General features: G+C 44.6%; 1 protein-coding gene across 1 annotated transcript; it reads right to left on the reverse strand.

Moving 5' to 3' along the window:
• Nucleotides 1–5,764: 5,764 nt before the first annotated feature.
• Nucleotides 5,765–8,776, reverse strand: drd5a (dopamine receptor D5a). Its single transcript, XM_059963345.1, has 2 exons — nt 8,760–8,776; nt 5,765–7,052 (listed from the first exon to the last, which is right to left on the reverse strand). The coding sequence occupies exons 1-2, from the start codon at nt 8,774–8,776 to the stop codon at nt 5,765–5,767; spliced, it is 1,305 nt and encodes a 434-aa protein (XP_059819328.1).
• Nucleotides 8,777–12,189: the final 3,413 nt, after the last annotated feature.

Genomic DNA, 12,189 nt, shown 5'->3' on the forward strand with positions numbered 1-12,189 from the left:
TGGAGAACTCATCTACTGAGGATTTATGGCTGGAACTGAGGAAAAAGAAAGGTATAACCATATTAATAGGGCTATATTACAGGCCACTCATGGGATTTAGAGGAACAAATCTATAGAGAGATTGCAGACTGTTACAAGAAACACAAGGTTGTTATAGTAGGTGATTTTAACTTTCCACATATGGTCTGGGACTCCCATATTGTAAAAGAACTAGATGCGACAGAGTTTGTCAAACGTGTTCAGGAAAGTTTAGTTAATGAGTCCATAGAAGTCCCAACGAGAGAGTATGCGATACTTGATCTGCTACTGGGGAATGAGACAGGGCAGGTGACAGAAGTTTGTGTAGGGGAACTCTTTGCATCTAGTGATCTAGTTTCAAAGTAACTATGGGAAAAGATAAGTCTGGTCCACAGGTTGAAGTTCTTAGCGGGAGAAAGGCCAATGTTCATAGCATCAGAAAGAATCTGGCAAGTGTTGATTGGGACAAGCTGATCTCTGGCAAAGGTGTACTTGGTAAGTGGGAGGCCTTCAAAAATGAAATTTTGAGAGTACAAAGCTTGTTATATATCTGTCAGAATAAAACATAAAGATAATGGATTTAGGGAGTTTTGATTTTCGAGAGATATTGAGGCTCTTGTTAAGAAGAAAAGGAGGTGCATTGCAGGTACAGGCAGGTAAGAACAAATGGGGTGCTTATAGAGTATAAGGAATGCAAGATAACAGTTAAAAAAACAGGAAGGCTAAAAGAAGGCATAAGGTTGTCCTAGCAGAAAGGGCAAAGGAGAATCCTAAGGGATAAAATTAGTAATCCATTCTCTAGCTGAAAGAGATGTGGGAGATTGTAAATGAATTTTTTGCATTTGTAGTTGTGAGGTAAAGCAGTATCAACTTCAAGGACCTTAGGAGGATTGCAGAAGAGGACGTGTTTGCTCTCTTGAGGCAAATTCAGGTAGATAAATCCCCATGCTCTGACAAGGTGTTCCCTTAGAATTCTGTGGGAAGCAAGTGAAGAAATTGCATAACCTCTTGACTTTCAAACTCAATGTCTCGACTAATAAAAGCAAACATTCCATAAGCCTCCTTAACCACCTTATCAACCTGTGTAGCCACTTTCAAGGAGCTATGAACTTGGATCCCAAGATCTCTCTGCTCAGCAGCACTGTTAAGATCTCTCTGCTTAGCAGTGTTCTGTCTCCTAGCAATTGCCATACCAAGACGCAATACCTCATATTTATCTGGGTTAAACTCCATCTGCCATTTCTCTGCTGAAATCTACAACTGATCTATATCATACTTTGCCAGTCTTCTACACTATCCATAACTCCACCAGTCTTGGTATCATCCACAAATTTAATAATCCCATGTGCTTTTTAGCTTTTTAACTTTGTAGTTCTGTGCTGTACCATTCAATGTTCTATCATTTAAAACTCCAAATCTTACTTCTGTTAGAACATTTTTGGTGTGGTTCTCATTTCAAAATCATTTTCGACCACCAATAGTGACCTCCTTTCTCGACCTCCTTAAAAGCCTTTTCCAGATGACATGATTGCAAACACATCCTCAGCTTGTTGGGCTTAACCACCCTCAACATGCTTAAGGCCCCAGGTCTACCATCATGAAGATTTTTGTCTCCATTAGTCCTTCAGTGTCCTCGTAACAGCTCCTGATTGATGTCTGGACAAGATAGTTCCCTGTGGCTTTCCAATTTCTTCAAACACACCTGTAATTTATCTAGCACTTGTTATCTGAGTATTACTCTGGAGCAAACCCACACTCATTACTCACCCACACACATCTCCCTCTGGCTCCCCTACCCCTCTCCTCCCTCTCATTTTTCAGTTTAAAACTCATTTATTTATCACCTGTACACTCAAGCACAGAGAAATGCGCCATTTGCTTTAACAACCAGCACTACCTAAGATGTAAAAACACAAAATGCTGGCAGAACTCAGCAGGCCAGACAGCATTTATGGGAGGTTTCGGCCCGAAACGTCGTCACTACCTCCTCCCGTAGATGCTGTCTGGCCTGCTGAGTTCTGCCAGCATTTTGTGTTTTTATTTATTTCCAGCATCTACAGATTCACTTGTACTACCTAAGGTGTGCTGGGAGCAGCCCATGAGTGTTATCGCGTATTCTGGTGCCAAAATAGCACGTCCACAATCTTTCGCAGAACACAAGCAATAACATCAACATAACAACAGCAATAAAATGAAAAACAACAGGAAAAGAAGCCCCTTTCCTCTCTCCCACCCAAATACACAGAACATGTTAGGAAATTGAGTACGGGAGTTGAGACGTTACATTACAGATATGTAAGCTGCACGTGGAGCACTGTGTACTGTTTCCGTCACCCTGTAACAGAAAGGATGTGGTTAAACTGGAAGGAGTACAGAAAAATATTTATGAGGGTGATGCCAGCACATGCAGGCCTGGGAAAGGTTGGCTAGGTTAGGTCTTCATTTCTTAGCAGATAGGAAATTGAGGGTCAACTTTAAAGAAATATTTAAGATTATGAGAGACATAAGTAAGGTGTCTTTTTCCCAGGATATCAGAATACTAACCTATGGGGTGTAGATTTAAGGTGAGTGGAAAAAGAGACCTGAGAGCCAACTTCATCAGACAGTGGGTGGTGAGTTTATGGGACGAGCTGCCAGAGGAAGCGGTTGAGGCAGGTACAATAGTATAATTTAAGAAGCAAATGGTATAGAGTGCAGAGGGTTGTTTGGGGTGGGGTCTCCTGGTCAGTTTGTTTCTGGGCTTACCAAGCTAGCCATTCATGTGTTCAATCAGTGGACAGTTAATGACTCTGCCTGAGCCAACTGCCTGCCCCCTTCAGGGGTTATATCCACTGCCAAGTATCCTTGGAGAAGGAGTATGGGGTATCGATGGGAAAACTGTGGAATTTCCAGGAACACTGGCACCTCAGGGACTCGAGTGTGTTGTAGATAGTAATAATCATATTTTAATATGAAACTAAGTAGTTTATGAGGTCCTGATTATTGTATAGTGTTTTGATGTTGAATACACTTTTGTAAAAGAAAAGCAGTTGGATACAGGACATTGGGGCCAACTGAATGGGCTCCATGGTTAATTATGTACATGATTAATGCAGCTCAAAAAAAGTGAGAGAATGAGAGAGAAAGAGAGAGAAGTAATAAAAGAAATCAACATTTTAAATTTGAATTTGATTATTTTAATTAATTTTCTCTCTAGGAAAGAAATATTACTTTCTCTCTCTCTCTCTTTCTCAAACTTAAAATGTTGATTTCTTTTAAGGCAAATCAAATTTAGAAACAAAAAGGTACATAGATTCTGGGTTGAGGCAATTGAGGACTACACACAATTATGATAATAACTTTTCATTGAATGAATATAAGTTTAAAAAGAAAATACTTTTACATTCTAAACAATTTTGTGGGGTGGGGGTAGCAAGATGGTGTGGGGGGAGGAGCAGGGGCTGCTAGTGGTATTTGCAAACACTCCTCACAAAAGCTACATGACAAAATAACGGGGGGAAACTATGGTACAGATGGTACTTTAGTTATTAATGTGTAAAGAAAATGCAGAGCTGGTGATCACCAGCAACTGATCACATAGTTGATCAAGTGCTCATTGAGGATAAAGACCAAAGTTATGAACATTGGTACTGTGCTTGCAGCAGCTGGAGGCAGGCAAGCTGGCATCAGTCAACATGAGAAGGTATGATAATCTCATTCAGATATCCTGTGAAATCCTCGTCCACAGTGATCATCAGCTCAGTTGAATGGTGAAAGTAAAATGGGTTGGGTGATCTGAACACAAAATGGTAAATTGTAATAGTGGTGGGAGTATTGTGTAATGTACACCCTTAGTGAAGTCATTTGGAATCAAAATTATCTGTTGTGCTGTAAATCACTGTCAACATTCTGCGAAAAGGTGAATCACTGTCAACATTCTGCGAAAAGGTGGGAAAGACTCCATTCTACAGTGAATAAGTACTGGATTGCCCATTTACCTGTTGCAGCCTTTATTTATTCTTCTTTATACATTTAGTCTTGCCCCTTACCCCTTTTTCTATGTCCACCTTTATGTGTCTGTACTTGTCAAAGGTACTTACAAACAGTTGACACCTGCGAACTATCAAGAAAACATCAGAAAGAACATTCAAGGAAACTTGTTCCACAGCTCAACCCACGAAGTCCCCATGCTGCCACTAGAAATGTAGAAGGGGTGAGCACAAGGTACAGGCTGAATCAGGAACTAAAGGAAAGCAGCAGAATAAGCAATTCAACCCCTCAAGTCTGTTCTTCCATCCAACAAAGGTTGACTCATCTATAACTCAGCAACAGTATCTTGTCCTCCACGTATGCCCCTTGACTCCCTTGATGGATGGAAATGTATCAATCTTTGATCTGGAATTGAATGATCCTGCAAATCCCTCCAGTTTAGAGAATCCCAAGTGAAGAAATGATCCTTGCTTTAGTCCTAATTGTCTGGCATTTCTCAGTCTCCACCCAGCTAATATGATTTATGTGTCACATGTTCCAGATATCACCTGGATCCCCATTCTCATCCACACTCCCCAGCTTTCACTCTTCCTGCCTAAAGTCTACCTTGTTACCTGTTGTGTTTAGTTTCTGTTCTCTCTTGGTTTGAGGACCCTCATGACTTGTTATTTTGCAGTCTATTATTAAAGTTATCATGCACTGATAAATCGTGTCTGCTACACTGCTTCTCCTGGAAATATAGAGGAGGCTTGATCCAAAAGGACAGCATCAGAGACAATTTATCCGTGAATGATTTCTTTAATAAGAGACTGCAAAATAACAAGCCACGAGAGAAAACAGACACTAAACACAACAGGCAACAAGGCAAGCTTTAGGCAGGGAGAGTGAAGCCCAGGAGCAACTGGTTCAAAGAGTGAACAAGGGCTATGGAGGAGCACAGGGGGTTAAATAGGTGATAACTCTGGAATCAGTGGTAGGCAAGTCCTATTAGCTGGGAGCTGCCTGCATATGGAGGCTGACACTAAGGCATTGGCCTCTGGTTCTAGACTCCTTAGCTAAGTAAAACATCTTCACCATACTTAACCAGTTGAGCCACTGTTGTTTGTCCCAATGAGATCACATCTCATTCCTCACAGACAGGACATGCAGGTGTACAGACTCAGCCGCAGAGATTGGGTTGAACCTGCTCCACGGTCGCTGTGAAGCAGCAGTTCTAACATCTGGTGAACAGAAGCCAACCTTACTGACCATCTGGTCATGCAATGGACTCTGCATCCCAGGAACCGGTCTGGTGACACACCCTCTGTAGTCACTATATCACTCTTTGGGTAGGGAGTCACTTTCATTCATCAGTATATATGTTAAATTTGGAATAAGTGGCTCTTAATTGGATTAAAGTTGTGAACTGATTTCAATTAAAAATGTTCTCACAAGGTGATGCATCATCTTAACAATATGAAAAGGTATCTGCATTTACTGAGACGGTAAATCCGTTGGAGACCAATCCCAGAGTTGTAAGGGACGTTGGTAATTGGTGGAACTACCACCGATTCGTTAAGCCCACTTTATGTTTTTATTTCCTCTCGGCATGACAGTTATCATTTGTTCAGGTTTCCCGCTGCTGTTTTTATTTCCATTCCCCCAAAGGTTAACATCCACCAATGACTGGAACCTGATCATTAAAGAGTCCACACTGGAAATGAGCTGACCTGTCCTAGAATGGCACTATATTTTGGGAGAGCTGGATGGTCAGAGCTACCTGGTCGCCTCGATATTATCAGTGCAAACCATTCGAGGTAAAAGGCGTGATTTTATCTAAAGACAAGTCTGCATCTCCCTCCACTTCGGAAACGGAATCCGTGGCTAACTCATTGGTGGCCAAGATCTGGGACACCCTGTCAAAGATCTGGTTGTCTTCCATGCAGTCCATTACATTGGGAATCATGGTGACATAGGCCGTAACCATCTCCTTGTGGAAGGCCGTGTCCTGGTTGTAGGACACAAGCTGGTTGCTAATGTTCACCGTCTCCACTTGGTTGTTGGCGCAGAAGTCTCGGCAACCCAGCAGGCTGGAGAAAGCTTTGCGGAACTCGGCGTTGAAAGCGTAGACAACCGGGTTGAGGGCGGAGTTGGTCCAGCCGAACCACACGAAGATGTCAAAGGTGGTTTCGCTGACACACGGTAACCCGGGGGCGGTGGACTGGGAGCGCCGGTCGCAGAAAGGGACCATACAGTTCAGGATGAAAAAAGGCATCCAACAGCAAACAAAGACCCCCATGATGATGGAGAGCGTCTTCAAGACTTTGGTCTCTTTCCTGAAGGAACTCTTCAGCGCGCTGGGATGCTGCGCCGGCTGCCGAGCCTGTCGCTTATTCCGGCAGCAGTTCTGGGCACGTTCGGCCGCTCTCTCCAGCGAGGCGATGCGCCGGATTTGGAGCTGAGCGATCCTGTAGATCCGCGTGTAAGTGACCAGCATGATGGCCACGGGGATGTAGAAGCTGACCAGGGAAGAGGAGATCGCGTAGGTCCTGTTGAGACTGGAGTCGCAGCTTTCGGTGCTGTTGGGCGCTGCCGACTGCTCGGCTGGGCTGCTGTGCCAGTGGAATTGCACGGGGAGGAAGGAGATGAGCAGCGACAGCGCCCATGTCACGGCGATCATCACCAAGGCAGCCCTGTGAGTCATTCTGCGCTGGTAAAGGAACGGGCTGGAGATTGCCCAGTACCTGTCCACACTGATCACACACAGGTTCAGGATGGACGCTGTCGAGCACATGATGTCCGAAGCCACCCAGACATCGCAGAATCTGCTCCCGAACGGCCAGTAAGTGACGACTTCTGTCACCGCTTTCCAGGGCATCACCAGCACGGCCACCAGCAGGTCGGAGAGCGCTAGCGAAACTATGAAGATATTGGTGACCTTCGTGCGGAGGTGTCGAAAGCGGACCAAGGCGGCACACACCAACGCATTGCCGAACAGGGTAGACAGGATCAACAGCGTGAGCAAGATCCCCGTAAGGACGCGAGCCGCCAGCTCACTCCTGGCAGTTACCGCTTCATTGAGGGTCCTGTTCGACGCCATCCCGGCTGCTATACCCGCCCGCCCATACCTGATGGTGCCAGATCAGTCGTTCAGAAGGATTCTGGAGTTTGACTGCAGAGAGCCTGCACCCGCATCTCACCGGTGGTCAGTCACACTAGGCAGGGGCTGCGTTTGCCTTCTTTCTTCAAAGAGCCCCGTTAAAATCTTGTCCTCCTGTTCAGCCGGACTGGTTTCAGTCTCCACCCACGCAAACACGGGTTGTCCCATCTCACCAACGGCCTACCTGTCATTCCCGTGGAGGCAAATAAAACATCGGAGATCATTCGTTTTACAATGTCCCTCGGGAGATGTTCTTCCTGAGACCCCGCGTCTCGGAAGAAAGGGGAAAAAGCCCCTCAAACGGACACCAATTCACTTGACTGTTCATAAATAGATTCTATCACAATTAAAATTCCTTTCCAAACTTAAAATCCAAAGTTGTGCTGGAAAAAATAATTATCGTTTAATTCAAATAGTTGAAATTCTTTTAAAGGAAAACGGTCCTGCCAATAGTCTACCGACTATTCTCGTAGTTTCGACTCTTCCTCCGTCTGCCGGACGCTCTCAGACCGGACAGGCTTAAAAGTTCGCTAAAGAATCTGTAGAACAAAGCGCTCAGCTAGAACCGATCTCAGCCACGGCTGATGCAGCGTTTGCCACAGGTTGCTAATATTAAACGAAGTCCTCTGCCTCTGTCTTATCGCCGACTAGAGAGCGCCACAGGGAGCCTCCGGGCTGACAAGCAGATAACCAAACAACGACACTTCCCATTGTCACATGCCGCGAAAATCTCCTGTGTGGAGAGTTATCTGCAAGGATGGGGGAAGCAACAAAGAGAAATTCAGGCGTGGGCTGAAGAGTTCTGAAGCACGGCCCCAAATCCGAATTCGCAGGTGCTGACAGGAACATGTATCCAACTGTTCGTCGTTTATGAAACGTTTGTGTTGAATGTAATGAGAGCTCCAGGGATATTGCCGCTCTCTAAAGACTCGGTAGGTCCGGATACTTCAGTTAGATTTCCAGTGACATGTTAACATCGAATTCAGAATTATTATTTCGGTTTTTTTTTCGCGTGAAAATAAGTGATATAGGACTTACCACATTGAGAACCACTGCCTCCATCGCATCGTAAAGTACACTGCTCTCATCCGAGAGAGAGTGACGGTCCCGGATTAGTCTACAATGCATTGGTGACCGACGTGAGACCGCTCTACTGTTACAGTGGTAACCGACGGGTATTTGATCGAAATGCCGATGGACAGGAAACGCTCTGGGTAAGACTCGTTGCAAAGGAGCATTAGGAAAAGGTCCCTGATCCCCTCTGCTTACGAAGAAGTGTGAATGTGCCTTTTGTTTTAGAAAAACGATTGCACTCAGCCATGGAGACAGGTTTGTGCTCATTGTAAACTGCGTGCTTTGAATTTTCCACCCTGTCTGCGGGGATTTTTAATAAGTGAATACAGTTCATGGACAAGACATAATTCCACGCATACGAGTTCCGGTCACTTTCAACGAATCACACCGGCACATAGAGCGGCCTTTCGGCGCCGATCGTCGTTTTTCCCGCTCACATCGGGCCAATTGTCCCAGCTTCCTACACGCCAGGAGCGGTGTCCAGGGCCCTATGCTCACTCAGCCTTGCAACCTGGGCAATGTGCTAACTCGCAAACGCCACACGACCTCATTCAGGTACGTAGGGTTTACATCCATTAAAAAGAAGTCCTGCGCAGATTGGTTCTCAGATTTGAACAGGATTTGCTCCAGTTTGCCCACCGCAGATGCGATTTCTCTGGCCTTCATTCTACTCTGGATCATCTGGACAACAGGGCTTGTAGGCCAGACTGTTGTTCATCGATTACAGCTCGGCATTTAATACTATCATCTTATCCAAATTCAGCATCAAGCTTCAAGAACTGAGCCTCCGTAACTCCACCTGCATCTACATAACAGCAGACGGCTGTAGAGATGAGTGTTAACAACATCTCATTCTGATGACCAACAACTCCTTAAGGCTCCATGCTTAACCCTCTAGTCCACTCCGATTGGGAGGGTAAGTACAGTTCCAATGCCACCTTCTATCTCAACAAGGAAACTATTGCAGTTGGGTGAATCACAGGTATTGAGGAGTCTGCTTGCCGAGGAAGAACGTTTTAAGCAAGAGTGTAGTAAATTTGTGGAATTCATTGCCAAATGAATTCTGTTGCTACCAAACGCTCAAATGTGGAGGCCAAATACTTGAGCGTATTTAAAGCGTAGGTGGATAGTTTCTTGATTAGTAAGGGTGACAAAGGTTACAGAGAGAAGACAGGGCAATAGGGTTGAGAGTGAAAATAATTAGCCATGATTGAATGGCAGAGCACACTTGATGGGCTGAATGACTTATGTGTTAAGATCTATGATTGGGGAATGCAGCATTTTAAATACTTGAATACTTTAAATACATCTCCAATGACCTGTCTTAGGCTGTGCACTTAGATGCAACCATAAGGAAAGCCTGTTAGCTTAGGAGGCTGAGGAGGTTTGGCTTGTAACCAAACATATTAACAAAGTTATATAGCTGAACTGTTGAACTGGCTGCACCATGGGTTGATTTGGAAATTCGAAAATGCAGAAATGTAAGAAGCTGCCCAATACACCCCAGGCTCATCCCACACCATCTTAGTAGTATCTACAGGAGGCAATACAGTGCAGGCTCATCCCTCACCATCTAAGTAGTATCTACAGGAGACAATACAGTGCAGGCTCACCCCTCACCATCTTAGTAGTATCTACAGGAGACAATACACCCCAGGCTCATCCCTCACCATCTTAGTAGTATCTACAGGAGGCAATACAGTGCAGGCTCATCCCTCACCATCTAAGTAGTATCTACAGGAGACAATACACCCCAGGCTCATCCCTCACCATCTTAGTAGTATCTACAGGAGGCAATACAGTGCAGGCTCATCCCTCACCATCTTAGTAGTATCTACAGGAGGCAATACAGTGCAGGCTCATCCCTCACCATCTTAGTAGTATCTACAGGAGACAATACACCCCAGGCTCATCCCTCACCATCTTAGTAGTATCTACAGGAGGCAATACAGTGCAGGCTCATCCCTCACCATCTAAGTAGTATCTACAGGAGACAATACACCCCAGGCTCATCCCTCACCATCTTAGTAGTATCTACAGGAGGCAATACAGTGCAGGCTCATCCCTCACCATCTAAGTAGTATCTACAGGAGACAATACACCCCAGGCTCATCCCTCACCATCTTAGTAGTATCTACAGGAGGCAATACAGTGCAGGCTCATCCCTCACCATCTAAGTAGTATCTACAGGAGACAATACACCCCAGGCTCATCCCTCACCATCTTAGTAGTATCTACAGGAGGCAATACAGTGCAGGCTCATCCCTCACCATCTTAGTAGTATCTACAGGAGGCAATACAGTGCAGGCTCATCCCTCACCATCTTAGTAGTATCTACAGGAGGCAATACAGTGCAGGCTCATCCCTCACCATCTTAGTAGTATCTACAGGAGGCAATACAGTGCAGGCTCATCCCTCACCATCTTGGTAGTATCTGTAAGAGGCAATGTCATCCATTATCAATGATCCCCACCATTCCAACTATGACAGTTTCTGTTGCTACCATCAGAAGCTGGAAGTCCCACACTGCTGGGTTGAAGACAGCGACTTCCCTTCAACTATCCAGTTCTTGAACCAACCAGCAAAGCCCTAATCATCACAGCTTAGCAACTCTGATCACTTTGCACTAAAATGGGCTTTATTTTGCTTTTGTTCTTATGTATGATTTTCTTATGAATGCTGCTTAAACAATGCTATGTGCCTGTGATGCTGCTGCAAGTATCAGTGCACCTCTGCATACACCTGCTTGTGCATATGACAATAAATTTCACTTTAACTTAACCTTGAACCCTTGACTTTGCGACTCACTCCCACTTCCCAGCTCTTGGTTGTACCTTCATGCGTTACATCCATTAAACACTCATCCATGTGTGCCGCTCCTTCTGTCAGTTACTTGCCCTCTTCTATCATTCAGAACTGTACAAATTCCTGTGGCTTCCTTACCCATCGTAGCCAGGTTTAGATTTCTGATCTGGTATTCCCCAGTCTATAGCCTGCACTTAATTGAAAAGGAAAGGAACTACTGCGGGTGGAGGTAAAATAGATAGGCAGAAAACCCCACAGGTTCTCCAAGATACATGCTTGTGGAAGTCAATTGAAGAAAACTGGTTGAAATTGAAATAAAGCCCTGCTGTTATTAAAAAATAAAACAAAATTATGCAAGTGTTTAGCAAGTCAGGGAGTTCCTGTGCAGGGAAACAAAATAAATGTTTCAGGTTCATGATCTTTTATCAAAATGAGAACATTTGGAAACCAGGCAAGCTTTTATTTCAGAAACAGGAGAGGGCTGAAGAAAACAAAGAGAAGGCTTGTGAGGTGGAGACCGAGAAACTGAATGAAGCAGCCGATTATTTGTCTTTTGCCCTATTTATTCCTTCTCACAATTATAGCCATTTTTGTCTTGCATTATACAGCTGCTGCTAAATAATAAACTTCATGGCTTTCCTGTAGGTCAGTTGTAATAAATGGTGCTGATTCTTCCTGGACCAAGGGGTGTTAAGCAGAGAGAGAACTGAGGAAATAGGGGAAGTGATGCAACTCTGAATCTGTGACCTTGTCAGGGTTGTTGAAAGGTCTTTGAGCTGAAACATCACCTTTATTTATTTTGCTACCTGAGCTGCTGAGTGTTTGCAGTGTTTTATTATTTCAGATGTGCCATTTCTGGCCTTTTGATCATGACCATTTGTTTCATTCATTGTTTCTCTCTCCATAGATGCTGCTTGACTTGTTGGATTATTGAGATACAGTACAGAATAGGCACTTCCAGCCATGTGAGCCATGCCACTCAGCAGCCCCCGATTTAACCCTTGCCTAATCATGGGACAATTTACAATGTCCAATTAACCTACTAATCATTACACCTTTGGACTGGTGGAGGAGACCAAGCATAGAGAGGAAACCCACACATTCCATGGGGAGGACATACAGACTCTTTACAGATGCAAATGGAATAGAACTCCAAACTCTGACGCCCTGATCTGCAATAGCAT

Source organism: Hypanus sabinus, chromosome 3 (genome assembly GCF_030144855.1).
Source record: "Hypanus sabinus isolate sHypSab1 chromosome 3, sHypSab1.hap1, whole genome shotgun sequence".
In the NCBI taxonomy this organism is placed as follows: Eukaryota; Metazoa; Chordata; class Chondrichthyes; order Myliobatiformes; family Dasyatidae; genus Hypanus; species Hypanus sabinus.